The 13,267-nt window shown below is 40.4% G+C and overlaps 1 protein-coding gene across 1 annotated transcript in view; it reads right to left on the bottom strand.

Moving 5' to 3' along the window:
- Positions 1-1,880: 1,880 nt before the first annotated feature.
- Positions 1,881-13,267, bottom strand: part of TMEM182 (transmembrane protein 182) — a 28,242-nt gene continuing 16,855 nt past the window's right edge. The window contains exons 4-5 of the mRNA XM_042456270.1: positions 11,897-12,034; positions 1,881-4,129 (exon numbers count right to left, since the gene is read on the bottom strand). Of these exons, the coding sequence (XP_042312204.1) occupies positions 3,906-4,129; positions 11,897-12,034 (362 nt within the window). The 3' untranslated portion in view covers positions 1,881-3,905. The remainder of the gene's footprint in view (positions 4,130-11,896; positions 12,035-13,267) is intronic.

The raw sequence follows: 13,267 nt of genomic DNA, 5'->3' as shown, positions 1-13,267 counted from the left end.
CGCAAAGCGGCGGTCTGTACCCCGCCATAGTTGACATTCAGAAGCAAGGTTAGGATGAATTCCACTGAATTCCTACAGGAGGGGGTAAATAGTGATGATGCAGTTTTAATGTATGCATGTATTTCTGTTCTGATTGTAAGAATTCTATATGTTTAAATTGTAATTAGCCAATCAGATGTATTGAAGAAGCTTCTTTGTCTTGAATAATATAAAAAGAGCCATTTTGTCTTGTTCGGGGCCTCAGCTTTTTGGAACTTGAATTCCACTGAGTTCAATGTTTTCCTTTGTCGACAACTGGAAATAAACTTATGGATTTTCAGTTACTAGGTCCTCTTGTCCATTCTATTGCTCTGCCAATCCTAGAAATCTAAGTTTCCTGAAATTTCTGTTACAATGGCCTGGAGTTAAGTAAGGCAATACCTGCATAGAAGTCAGAGCTGAGAGGAGGACAGCCTAGAAACACTAAGTAGCATAAAGTCCATGCAGGAGAAAAAGTGGGAAAGGTAACACTAGCTCTGGAATAAAATAGTTATCCAAGCAAGTAGCAGATACCATCACTGTGCTAAAATAATGAAATTCTACTGCACTGTTTGGAAAGGGACAGGAGGGAGAGAAACCTTTCTTCATACAAATATTTTCTTAATTAACTTTTTATTTTTAAAAAAAGAGAACGTATACAGCCATTTTTCATAGAAAACATATGTCAAACACACACACACACACATAGTTATATTTTAAGAAATCCAATTATATATTCCTGGCAAATGCTGAGATAAGAATTCTATCGATGCAATCTGCCCATATTTTCAGGATGTAGCTTTGGCATACTTTTAGTTGATAATCACTTTCTTCTGGTTCATTGATCATGAAATAAATAGCCATTCCTGATTAGAGCTCTGTATTATGCACTAATAAACAGAGAGAGAATTCTGGACATTTTATTTTCTTTCTAATCACATTGTTTTAAAGATCAGTAGCCATCTGGACCTAGATGACACACAGGACAACCACCAATGTGAACAAAGCATAGGATTCCCATGCACAGATTTCCCAATCAATTCAGGGGAGTCAGTCTGATGTAGGCTGATTATTATGACATGCTTCCATGCTGTTAAGACTACAGTGGGGGCAAGTGTAGTGCTCCTGTCACAATCTACAATTTTAGTACCGTGATTCCATTTCCACTGCCATAGCACCATGCTATGGAACCCTGGACTGGTAGATGGGAGGCCCTTAGAATTCCCAGCCAGAGAGTACCTTACCAAACTAGAAATGTAGGATTTCATACAATGTTGCCATGACAGTTAAATTAGAATATACTGCTATAATTGCGGAGTGTGAAAGGGCTGCAGATATTGTTGGATTGTAGTTCACAGCATCTATCACTGTTGGCTTTATTGACTAGAACTGATGTGAGCTATGGTCCAAATAACATCCTTAGAGGACCACATGTTGTATGCCCTTGATGTAAGAAGTAGGCTGTGGAATACATTTCCTGGTAAACTCCTGGGAAGTTTTTCTTTGGACAGCTTCAACAGGTAAACAGGTGATTGTTGTTATTACTATGTGCCTTCAAGTTATTTCCAACCTCTTGTGACCTTGCTTAAAAATCATGGGATTTTCTTGGCCAGACTGATTCAGAGAGGGCTTGCCCTTCCTTCTTTATGAGGCTAAGAAAATGTAATACAGTGGTACCTCGGGATACGAAATACCCAGGTTACGAAATTTCCGGGATACGAAAAATCCCCATTGAAAATAATTGTTCCGGGTTACGAATGTTTTTCGGGTTACGAAAAAAATTTTTGGTGCTTTTCGGCGCTTTTTCGCACGAAACGCGGCTTTTCCCCATTAGCGCCTATGGCAATTCGGCTTACGAAGGCTTTTCGGGTTACGAAAGCGGCCGCGGAACGAATTAATTTCGTAACCCGAGGGAGCAGTGTATGTCCAAGGTCACCCAGAGGGTTTCCATGCCCAGGAGGGATTCGAACCCTAGCACACATGAGCTCAGAGAACTGCACCAGTCAATTTTGGGCATCTCTGAAGGGCAACAGCCACACTGTTGATGCTGCCATTTCGAGAACCAGAAGTGATGCTGCATCACTCCTGGTCAGCTTTTTGGACTATTCAGGGGAAAGGGATTTTTGCTCTTTCTTGGTAAAGAAAACTCCCTCAAAGGATCATATTTAACTTGTCTGGATGCTATTAAAGGAGTTTGCCACTGAAAAATGTGGCAAGGGAGTCTAGCAGTAAATTTCCTTGAGTGGATACCAAGGCCTTGGAGGTCCCAAGGATTGCACTGGACCTACTTCCCAGGGTTGCATGTGGCCCATGGAGTGTATAATTACCACCCTCATGAAGAACGTACAGACTGAATCTCACTTCTGGGGATAAGATGGTATATGAATAATATTTATAAAAAATAATAAGCTGTAATTAACAGTGGTATCCTGCTTTGTGAAAATGCTGTTGTTATTGCTTTTTCTAATTTCTAACCAGCTATGTGTTGGAGTGGGACTCGGCTTATTGTGTGAGGTTTCAAACACTCCCCCAATTGACCTATAAAGTTTCTACACATCTTTCTATCACATAGTTCCCATTATTTCTTTCTCCACTCTGTGTATGGTGCAAAAAGAATCAGGTTGATGGTTAAAAAAAAGTGGCTGATGAACTGTAAGCCGAATACAGTGGAGCCTTGCCTTATGCGGGGATCCGTTCTGCACCCCCCCACCCCCCGCGTAAGGCAAATACCACATAAGCTCAAGCCCCATTCAATAGGTTGCAGTGCGGCTTCCATGTAAAGTGGAGCACCCGGGTATGGAGTGGGGATGCTGTAATTTGGCCAAATGAATCATAACTGTAAGGGAAAGAAAAACAATAAAAACAATCACATCTTCTACAATCAGGAACACCAAAGACAGAAAAATCAAGCCTTTTTCAAAAAAATAAAAAATAAAAATCCTGATAAAATCTGATTTTACAGAGAACTGAATCCATAAACATTCCAGCTCTCCTGCACTTTAAAAAATGATTTGGACCAGATGGAAGCACATAAACTGTGACACATGTCGGCCTGAATCTTATTGTTTGGGGAGGAAATTGTGTGGTCCTCCAGATACTGTTGGACTGAAAACATCATCTACCCTATCCAGCACAGCTGTTCAACAAATCTGAGGAGTTGCACCTTGGATGTCTGGCTGACAATTCCCAATAGAGTAGACCAATTAAATCAATGGACCTTACATAAGTGTTGACTTAACTACCACTGATTCATTGGCTCTGTTCTAGTTGGGACTAGGCTAGATATGGGAATCATATAGCCTTCTACATGTTGCTGGACTGCAACTCCCAGCATTCCTCACCATTGCCTATGCTGGCTAGGGCTGCTGGTATTTGCCCTCCATATCTGGAGAGGCACCCCCAAGTTAAGCTACACACAGCCGCATCAAAGCAGTATTCCACTGACATTATCTTTTGTACATTAATGTTGGCTAAAGCATTCCACAGACAATTGGATGTTATTTTAAGAACCAAAATGTTTGCTCAGATTACACCTAATGAAGAGTATTGAAACAAGAACAAACAGGGAGCTGAACTGCACTAAGGAACATTTGTTTGTTCCAACACAAGCACCTCTGTCATATCCATTTTATACATCACTTGCCTAATAAAAGAAGACACATGGTCAAACTTGCTTAGAGCTAGACTTACCTGGAACCAAGTGCCAATGAATTCAGTAGGAACTTACTTTTGAGTAAATGTATGCAGAACTGTGCTAGTTGCTTACGCAGATCTAAAATAGCACTATCAAACATTTGACTGTAGGAGGAAAAATAATCATAATAATAATGTATAAAAATAGCTTCTCAGCAAACCCTCTCTATGATTCCAATATTTCAAAAACTGAACTAATCAGAATGCAGATAAATTGTACGCCCCACCAATAGAAACAGCATTCCTGAAAATATAGTAAAAAATATTCCAACTGGAGCCAACATGAAAGACCATCCATAACGTGCATAGAGAGAAAAATCTGGACAGTCTATTTTTTTCATGATCACATAGTTTTCGAGATCAGCCATTGCCTGGACCCAGATGACATACAGCACAACCACCAGTGTGAATAAAATGCCTAGAAAGAAAGAAATAACAGGTTTTAGTACTGTTAGATGGTTTTGTCAGGCCTCATCTCAGAAACAACTGTGACCGTACTGGCTGTGAGATTTGGGGAACTGCTATTCAAAAATGATTCCCTCCCCCAAGTTCTGGAAATACCTGGAAGAGCCTGTGGAAGAACAAATGTCTATCAGACTACCTCACATAACTAGTTTAATTTCAATGTATCCTTAATAGCCATAAGAACTGAGAGGATGTAGGGACCAGAACAAAAAAGCACAAACATGAGGCAGATTCAGCCAAATTTCTTCATTATTTAAAGGGTTGAAGAAGTCGATATATGTTGGGCTAATTCTTGCAGTCACTGAATGATTCTGGGAGTTGTAGTCAAAAAAAGAAACTTTTTCATGCTCTGATCATAATATTGGCCTTGCTCACAGGGATATTGTAAGGATCACTGAGGAAATGCTCTCTGACACACTATGGTGGGGTACAGACCGCCGCTTTGCGGCGGTCTGCTGCCGCCGCCAGTACATCCGCAGGGGAGCCGGAGCCTTCAGACGGCCCGACTCCCGCGCGGACCGAAAAAAGAAGCTCCAAAATGGAGCTTCTTTTTTCGTCGCGTTTGCGACGTAGCGAGGCGCCAGGGGCACGCTCGCTACGTCAGCAGCGGCGCGACGCGTACGGACGCTAAGCGTCCGATACGCAAAGATGGCGCCGGCCATGTAGAAGGGCCGGCGCCATCTTGTACGGACGGAGTCCGTACTAGGCCATGGGGCGTCTAAAAGAGACGCCCCTTTTTTAAAATGGGACGTCCTCCGGACGTCCCAAATGGCAGTGCAGAAAGCACCTATATAAAGACATCATCATCGTCATCATCATCATCATCATCATCTCATACCCTCCAACTGTCCTGATTTGGCAGGGACAGTCCTGATTAATCCTCTGTTGCCCCACTTTTCCAGCTGCTTTTAACGTGTCTCTCTCCTATTCCTACTTTTCCCTTTTGTCCTCTGCTTACTTCAATTGCTGCAAATTGAGTTCAAAGTGCAAAAGTAGTTTGCACTCCATTAACTCAATGGGCATGGGACAGAATCTTGCTCTTCCCAACAGATTCAGGTAAAAACAAGCTTATGTGTTCTGTTTCATTCATAACTTTTGTCATCTTGACCACACTCTAATAAATAATAAATAAATAAAAATTTTATTTATATGCCGCCCTTCCTCCGATCAGGGCGGCTCACAACATAATTAAAATACAAACAATTCCAATAAAAACATATTTAAAACAACCAAACAGTAAAGCCCCAAAGCCCAACCTCTTGGCCACGAAAGAGAGGAGGGAGGCCCACAGGATATTTACTCGGGGAATGCCTGTTGGAATAGGAAGGTTTTGAGGTCATTCCTAAATTGGGCCAGGGTGGTGGACGAGCGGAGCTCTGTGGGCAGCGCATTCCAAAGGGCTGGGGCAGCTATGGAGAACGACCTCCGAGTGGTGGAGGCCAACCTAGCCCCAGGCACCTTCAGTAGCTGCTGCCCAGACGTTCTGAGAGTGCGAGGCGGAATGTATGAATGATGTTGAATGGTCACACATGTCCTGGTTTACATCTGTGAAAAATTAGAGGGAATGTCATCTAATGATGGCATTAATCATTCTTATTATGGCCTTCAGTGAGGTAGAGAGGCAGTTTTATCTTCCTCAGTGGAACAGAGAGGAAACTTTGCATTCTGCTTGTGGCCCACCCCCAACCCAACTGGCTTGCCTTCTAGTTGGCCAACTAGGGACCCTTCCACACCACACAGTTACAGCACTATAGTACCTTTAACCTTAACATGATTCCTTTAGAAATCCCTTTGACTGCCATGGCTGCAGTCTACACAATCCAGAGCTTATAGTTCAGTGCTGAGGCACTAAAAATTCTATATACAGTCCACCCTCCATATCTGCGGACTTGCCATCCACGGATTTGAGCATCTGCGGATGGCAAGCCCATGGGGGAAGGAGGAGGATGAGAAAGAGTGGAGAAGAGGAGGAAGAAGAAGAAGAAGGAATAGGAGGACAAACAGTAGCAGGGTGACAGAAGGGGTAGGAGGAAGAGGAGAATGGTGGAGGAGGCAGAGAAGAGGAGAAGGAAGGAGGAAAAGGAGGAGGAAGGGCGAAGAAGAAGAGGAGGAGAAGGAGGAGGAAGGAAGGAGAACGAAAGGGAGGAGAAAGAGCCGTGGTAGCGGCAACAGAAGGAGAGTGGGAAAAGGCAGGAAAAAGGATGAAGAAGAGGCACCCTCCCCCTGCCACCTGCCAGGATGAGAGAGGTGAGGCTGGCATCTGGGGTGGTGGAGGGTAAAGTGCCATTTTCCTCAATGGTGGCATGGCTTCTGTCTAAGCTTCCTTGGGATGGAAATGTGGCATTTAACATGGAATCATAGCACTGTAATAGAGTAGTGTGAAGATGCTCCAGGAGAATATGTGACATGAGTCACCACACCAGCTGTGTGAGCTCCTTGGATGATGAACCACAAGCAGAGCAAAGTGCTTTTTTGCCCCCTAGGCCAACTTCACAGAGTGCAAACAGGGCCCTCCAGTGAGTAAGAGGTCTGTTTTTGTATTGCAATACTAGGAGTGAAATCATTTTTAAAATTCTTTATAGGTTGTTATTTTTCCCCATTTTCAGCCATTTTTTAAATTATTGGAACCCAGAAAAATACCTAACTCAGATTTCGGTGTCCTACGTGGTTCTAGGGTGGCAGATAAATGAATTGCCCCAGCCTAGCTCTCCTTTATCCTCAAGACGTTTTGGTCCATAAGATGGAAATCCAAATAAAACTCGCTATTATTATTTGCTTACAAAATGCTTATATATTGTACAATTTGAGACAACACCGTTTGAAAGACTATATACAAGTTTGCCCTGGTCTTACGAACTTCAGGGGAAGCCTTCCTCCTGGCCTTGCCAACTTCAAAGACCAGTTGGGATGACACAGAAGATGGTGGCTATTACCTCCCAAGGAAGGCTAGGCTGCCTTTCTTCCTTCTGTTCATCTGCCTTTGCCATATCAGCTGGGTAAGCTTTGACTGAGTAATGGTCAAAGAAACTCAGTTTAAGTCACACATATAAACCTCAGTATTCTTTATTCAGAATCCTGAGGTTTATTAATGTGACTTTAATCAAATTTTTATTCTGTTTTCATGTTTTAGTTGTATTTCTTTCCATCCTATATGATCACCTTTCAATGTCTTCTTTGGTAAGAAGGCAGAGTATAAAACAAACAAACATTCCAAATGGAATGTATATATTTTGGGGAAAACTGTTCTTAGACTCATATGCTGACAATTGTCAAGAAAGGCCAGAACTGCTGTTTTCAAGCCCAGTGGCTTGGATGAACCTCATCACTGCTATTAACTTCAAAAAGGTTACATTTTTAGACCCATTTAAAACTGCTCCATATTTTTTTTTTCATTTTCAGCTAGTTAGACCTTTGCTTGGGGCATGAACATTGGCTGTTTAGTAAAAACAGAATTTTCTCAAAGTTGCAATGAATAATCAACAACTGGAGGAAATTATTTCAAAAACATGAAATATGTGTCTGAAAGAGATTAGAATAAATAAACACTCGTTCTCTCACACAGAAAGAGGCTTCCAATGCCTTTCCTATTTTCCTATTTTATTTTTAAAGTAGACCCATGTTTGATACACAGCACTGTGCAATGAGATAAGGCACAGGCTTCTCCGAGGTCAGTCACTGCCACCATTAACATTTACTCTTTTCAGTCTGTTTCACTCATACACTTCTACTTATTACAAAAAGGGGAGGGGGAAAGACAAAGAATACAGAACCTCTAAGAATGTCTCTGAATTCAAGAGCAGTTTTCTGGCCTTGCTTGTTCTTCCCCTATAACAGAGTCTTTGGCTTGTCAACAGTGAATGGCTCTTTATGACACAAAGCTACCATGTCTGATACAGACATGAAGTCAACAGGTGCCAAGCAGAGTGATAGGAGCCTCGGGCAGATGCCTATAGTAAATTTAGAACTATGTCAATTTGTGAAAAGTCGCTTTGTTCACATGTTTACCTTACAGACTTTGCTCTCACTGTGAGTGTTGTTGGCAGGGTAATATGCATTGATTTGGAAAAGGGGCTTGTACATAAAACAATAGCAAAACAAGTTCCACTGTAGAAACATTTTACTGGGAGTTTACTTCACTAAAGGCTGGCAAGAAATCTAAGGGCATAATTTAGCATGAGCTGAGGCACAAAAGAGGAATCTAGTCACACAGCTGTCTCTGTAATGATAGTGACTAATAAGAACCAAAGCATTCCGCAAGTGGTTGAGCACCAAGCAAAGAACAGAAATGTAAGGCAGAAGGCATTTCACATGGTCATTGAAAAAGTGCCACAGCTGAAGTCAAATTCTGCGGTTGCCAACACCAATCTCTACTTTTCCTCATGCAATAAGCAAGATAAATAGGAAGGGAAAAAAACCCTCACATTTTCAGAAAAGGCTGAAATTTATTTTTATTGTCTGAAAAATTTTACACATTTTGAAAGCTGGATTTAGTGCATTTTGCTAAAATGCACAAAACTGGGGAAATGTGGTAGTGGTTGCTTTTGTTGCGTGAACTAGTAAAATCCATTATGCACTGGAGTCCTTTATGCATTGGGGATCAACTGGTCTGTCCTTTTGTGCCTGCTAGGGATGGAAAGAAAATTTGAAAATGGTTGAAAAGTGGTTGTAAAAATGTTTTTGACTGTAAAAAAAATCCTGATAAAGAGACTCCAGGACTGACAAGAAACTTCCAAGGTAGGGACTTAATTCTGCACAAATTTTTCATGCTGTTGTTTTGTAGAGAAAAAAGCACTTTCTGCATGGAACATAATATTTCAACACAGAAATATTAATTCCTGTGTAGAAAATGTTTTCTGCACAAAAAAAGGTGAAATTGAGATTTGTTCTATGTAGAATTGATTTGCATAGAAAATAGCATTTTCTACACGGAAAAAAATAATTTTCTACACAGGAATTAATATTTCTGCATTGATATATTATTTTCTACACCAGAAATGCTGATGTATTGTCTAGGACAATAAAGTGTCCCAATTCGGAGAAGGGAATCAACAAATGTGTTGGGACATTTTTTGCACCATATTTTTATTTGTTTGTAGGAGGGGAGAAAACTGTAGGTGGCAAGTTTTTTATTACCTTTTATCTAGGTAACAATGCCATATAGTTGCCAACATTTTTGCTTTGTGTACATTCTGCAGGATAGAAGAGTATTTGGAGTACTAAAATGTCCCATTGTGATGCATGAGGGTTAAAATGAATGATTAACGTTTTCATTTCCAAAAAGCAATTTCTCTGAATGCTCATAGTGTCACTGCAGTGTAGGTGGTGAAGAATTACTTCATCTTGGTATGGACTCATACACAAGAGGAATGTCTATAGTCTGGCAATGTTGCACTGAAAGCAAGGATCATTTGGATGCTGGCACAGGGACTTTCCATAAGATCCTCCCAAACAAAATGTGTACTAGATATAGAAATTACGATGAGACTATAACTCTAAACACTGTCTGCTTGAGAAGGACTGAATAGCAACAGAAACTGATAATCAGTAAACTCTCAACAGTACTGAACTGCTTCAGAGATGAGCTGCTACTGCCCCTACTCTGGATACATTATGGGTCAGTTTTTGGAATATATAAACACAAAATGGTGGCCATAAATATCATCTGCTACATGTTTCTGGAGAAGTAAAGCCATATTACAGTCAAAATTTTCTCTAACACACAGGTGTTCATGCATACTCTGCAAAGTGATGTATGACCATAATATCAAGAAGTCCAATATAGTCACTATTTTATTGACTGAAGAAAATGAAGCTGATGTCCATAAGACAAAAACAATGAGGTTTCATGCTCAAGGACAAATTTCAATACAAATACACAAGAGCTAAATTCAACTTCCTATGTAATGGAAAATGATGGCAGTCAAAGATGAGACACAAATAACTAATAGGACAATGTAAGTGAGGTGCTACAAATTGTTGAATTGCCTCCCTTTATATATTTTTCATCGGTCTGTCTGTCTGTCTTAACCACCAGATGCAAATTCTACAAATTTCTTATACAATATAGGAAGGTAGACTGGGGATATTAATACTAAGACCACACCATTATTTCTTATATCTATTAATGAGGTAATACAGTGGGCTCTAGGTATCCACGGGGGGTTGGTTCCAGGCCCCTTCAGGGCTACCAAAATCTGTGGATGCTCAAGTCCCATTATATAAAATGGGGTAGTAAATTGTCCCTTATAAAAAATGGCAAAATCAAAGTTTGCTTTTTGGGGGGGTGGTGGGGGGGGGGGGGGGGGGAGAAGGGGAGGGTAGAAAATCTTCAAGCCACAGGTGGTGGAATCCATGGATGCAGGATTCATGGATCCAGAGGCTCAACTGTACTTTCATTATTACTACTAATAGTAGCACTACAGAGAACCAGCATGGTCTATTGGTGTGAATGTTGGGCTAGGATGCTAGGAGATCAGGGTTGACCCTGCTCAACCATGGATTCTCATTGGGTGACCTTGGGTAGGTCATACTCTCTCAGCCTAAGAGGAAAGCAATGGTGATTCTCCTGTGAATAAATTTTACCAGGAAAAACCTCTACTGTGTCACTATGGCCTGTTACAGACTGCCAAAATAAAGCTGCTTCGAGTCTCTTTGGAGGTATGCTATTTAAATGATGCATGGATCCTAAGAGTCCGGAGGTCGCGCCAAAGCCACACTCCATTCCTAAGCACTGGAGGGCAGCTTTGGTGCAGCTTCCGGATTTTTAGGATGCATGCATCATTTAAACAGCATACCTCCAAAGAGACCCGAAGCAGCTTTATTTTGGCAGTCTGTAACAGGCCTATAAGCCAGAGTCAAGTAAAGGCAAACAACAACAAAAACAGTTTTATGTAGCATCAGTGCTCATAAGAAACAACAGTGTATGATAAAGTATAATCATAGGATATTTTTAGCATATGGTGACAGTGATGATGACAACTATATCATTCTTTAATTGTTTAGTATGTTTATTTTTTAAGTATAGTTGGCCCTTTGTATCCACTGGGGTTTGGTTCCAGGGACCCTGGGGATATCAAAAATTTGTGGATGACAAGTCCCATGGCAAAATCAAGATTTGCTTTTTTTTTGGGGGGGGGGGTTAAATATTGTCAAGCTGTGGCTGGTTGAATCCATGGATACAGAATTCATGGATACAGGGGCCAGCTGTATGTCTAATTATGATGCATGTTGCCTTAACCAAAACAAAAAAAATGAATACCTCTGGGTAAAACCCATCTAGAATTCCTCTAGCTCAAGACCAGTTGAAACAAACAGCATATGCATTATGGGCTCTTTTTTTAGGATCTATTTCTTTCAATGAAGCTGGTGCAGGAAACACTCCCTGGGGCTATGGGTTTGTTTGGGTTAATTTATTTATTGAAGCAAGGCAAGCTCACAAAATTCCCCCCAAAATATGTAGCTTTTTAAAAGCAAGCAAACAAACAAACAAATACAAGATGTATTGCTTCTTAACTGCTTGGGTGTCACAAAATTCCCATGATTCCCAAAATATTCGCAATATTCCTTCTTTGATACAACTAGTAAAGATACAGGGGCATGCTCCAGCTTTCAGTTCAGTAACATTAGATGGGCACAATTTTATAGTTGTTTGTTTGTTTGTTTTTAAAAAGGGCTTATACAGGTAAGGGACAACTGACCTAGAATTCAACAGGACACTTACCAGCCGTAATGAAAAAGCCTCCGCCTGCTTTGTACAGCACATGGCTTCCAAAGGGGGCAGCACAAATGATGAAGAAGCTAGCGACAATCACAGTGACCACTCCCAGAAGCAGGAGGACTGACCAAAAGCCACGATAGACTAAAAATCACCGTGGGATGGGAAAGAGAGGAGGAGAAGGTTGTTACTTTTTTCCCTTTTACACCATCCTTAAAGGCAATTTCATAGAACCCTTCCCCCCTTTCATTTTTCTCATTAGCAGGCTGAACATTTATTCCAAAACAGCTTCCTGTAATCTGAGAACACCATATGTCCTTCATTAGGCTTGAACGCCAAGCCTATCTGATAATCTTGGAATATAATGATGTATGTTGGAGTGCTATGAAATCCTGTTGCTCAGCATCTCCAGTGCACGTGTGTGGTTAATAAGTTCATTTACTTGGTCAATGGAAATTGTTCATAAAATGGTGTGCTGAACTGTAGCCAAGAATCTTTGAGATAATTATATCGTTCAACTAGATAGGACTGATTTCACCAAAGTAGTAACAGAAACAAGAATGAAAGCAAGGAACGAAATTTCTAGGACAGAGCCAGAATAAGTAATAATACTCCTTTAATCTTAAAAATAAAAAGTGAGAGCTTTCGTACAGATGTATGAATTTCACAGAATGAATTTATATATAGTTTTGAAAACTAAATTCCTTTCTGACAAAGAGAAAAGGGCAAAATTTATAATAATAAAAAACCAAGTGAAATTTGACTATCATTGCAGCCATTCACACAGTAAAGTTCTTTGTATATTATTCAAATCAAAATGCAAAAATACAGAATCTCATTGAGCCAAGGGCAAGCAATACTGAATTAATGGAAGCAGCTGGTGATAAATGGGCTGAGAGTTTTGTGACATATGGTGCTCCCCCTCCCCAAATAAATGTTCATAACAATAATTTAGCTGGCTAATTACACATCTATTTTCAGAGACACTTTACAAAGACCATGGTCATGGTAGAAATAAATTCATTTTAGATATTGAAGAAAGGGGGGATATTAGTTCTTCCTGATGGACACATAATGAGTTGTTATATGTTCATTTATAGTTAGAAGACAATTTAAAAAATATAGGCCTGTGTATCCTAAGTGATAGCTTAAGTATAACCAGAAGTTACCTAAAGTAGTTTAATAAAAAAAAGATACTGATAAAAATAGTGGGTTATGCCAACCTATATCACTCAATCAGTCTTATGACTCCTAAAAGGTAAGATCGACTTTACATGATTAACTAAAGTTCTCATTGATTTCAAATGGTCTGTGCTCTGTATGTCTAAATCTAGATTCAACCAAGAGTTTATCTTTAAAATGAATTACGTGATTGGG

This window comes from Sceloporus undulatus, chromosome 3, assembly GCF_019175285.1.
Source record: "Sceloporus undulatus isolate JIND9_A2432 ecotype Alabama chromosome 3, SceUnd_v1.1, whole genome shotgun sequence".
Classification (NCBI taxonomy): Eukaryota; Metazoa; Chordata; class Lepidosauria; order Squamata; family Phrynosomatidae; genus Sceloporus; species Sceloporus undulatus.
This window is presented reverse-complemented; position numbering and strand designations above follow the sequence as displayed.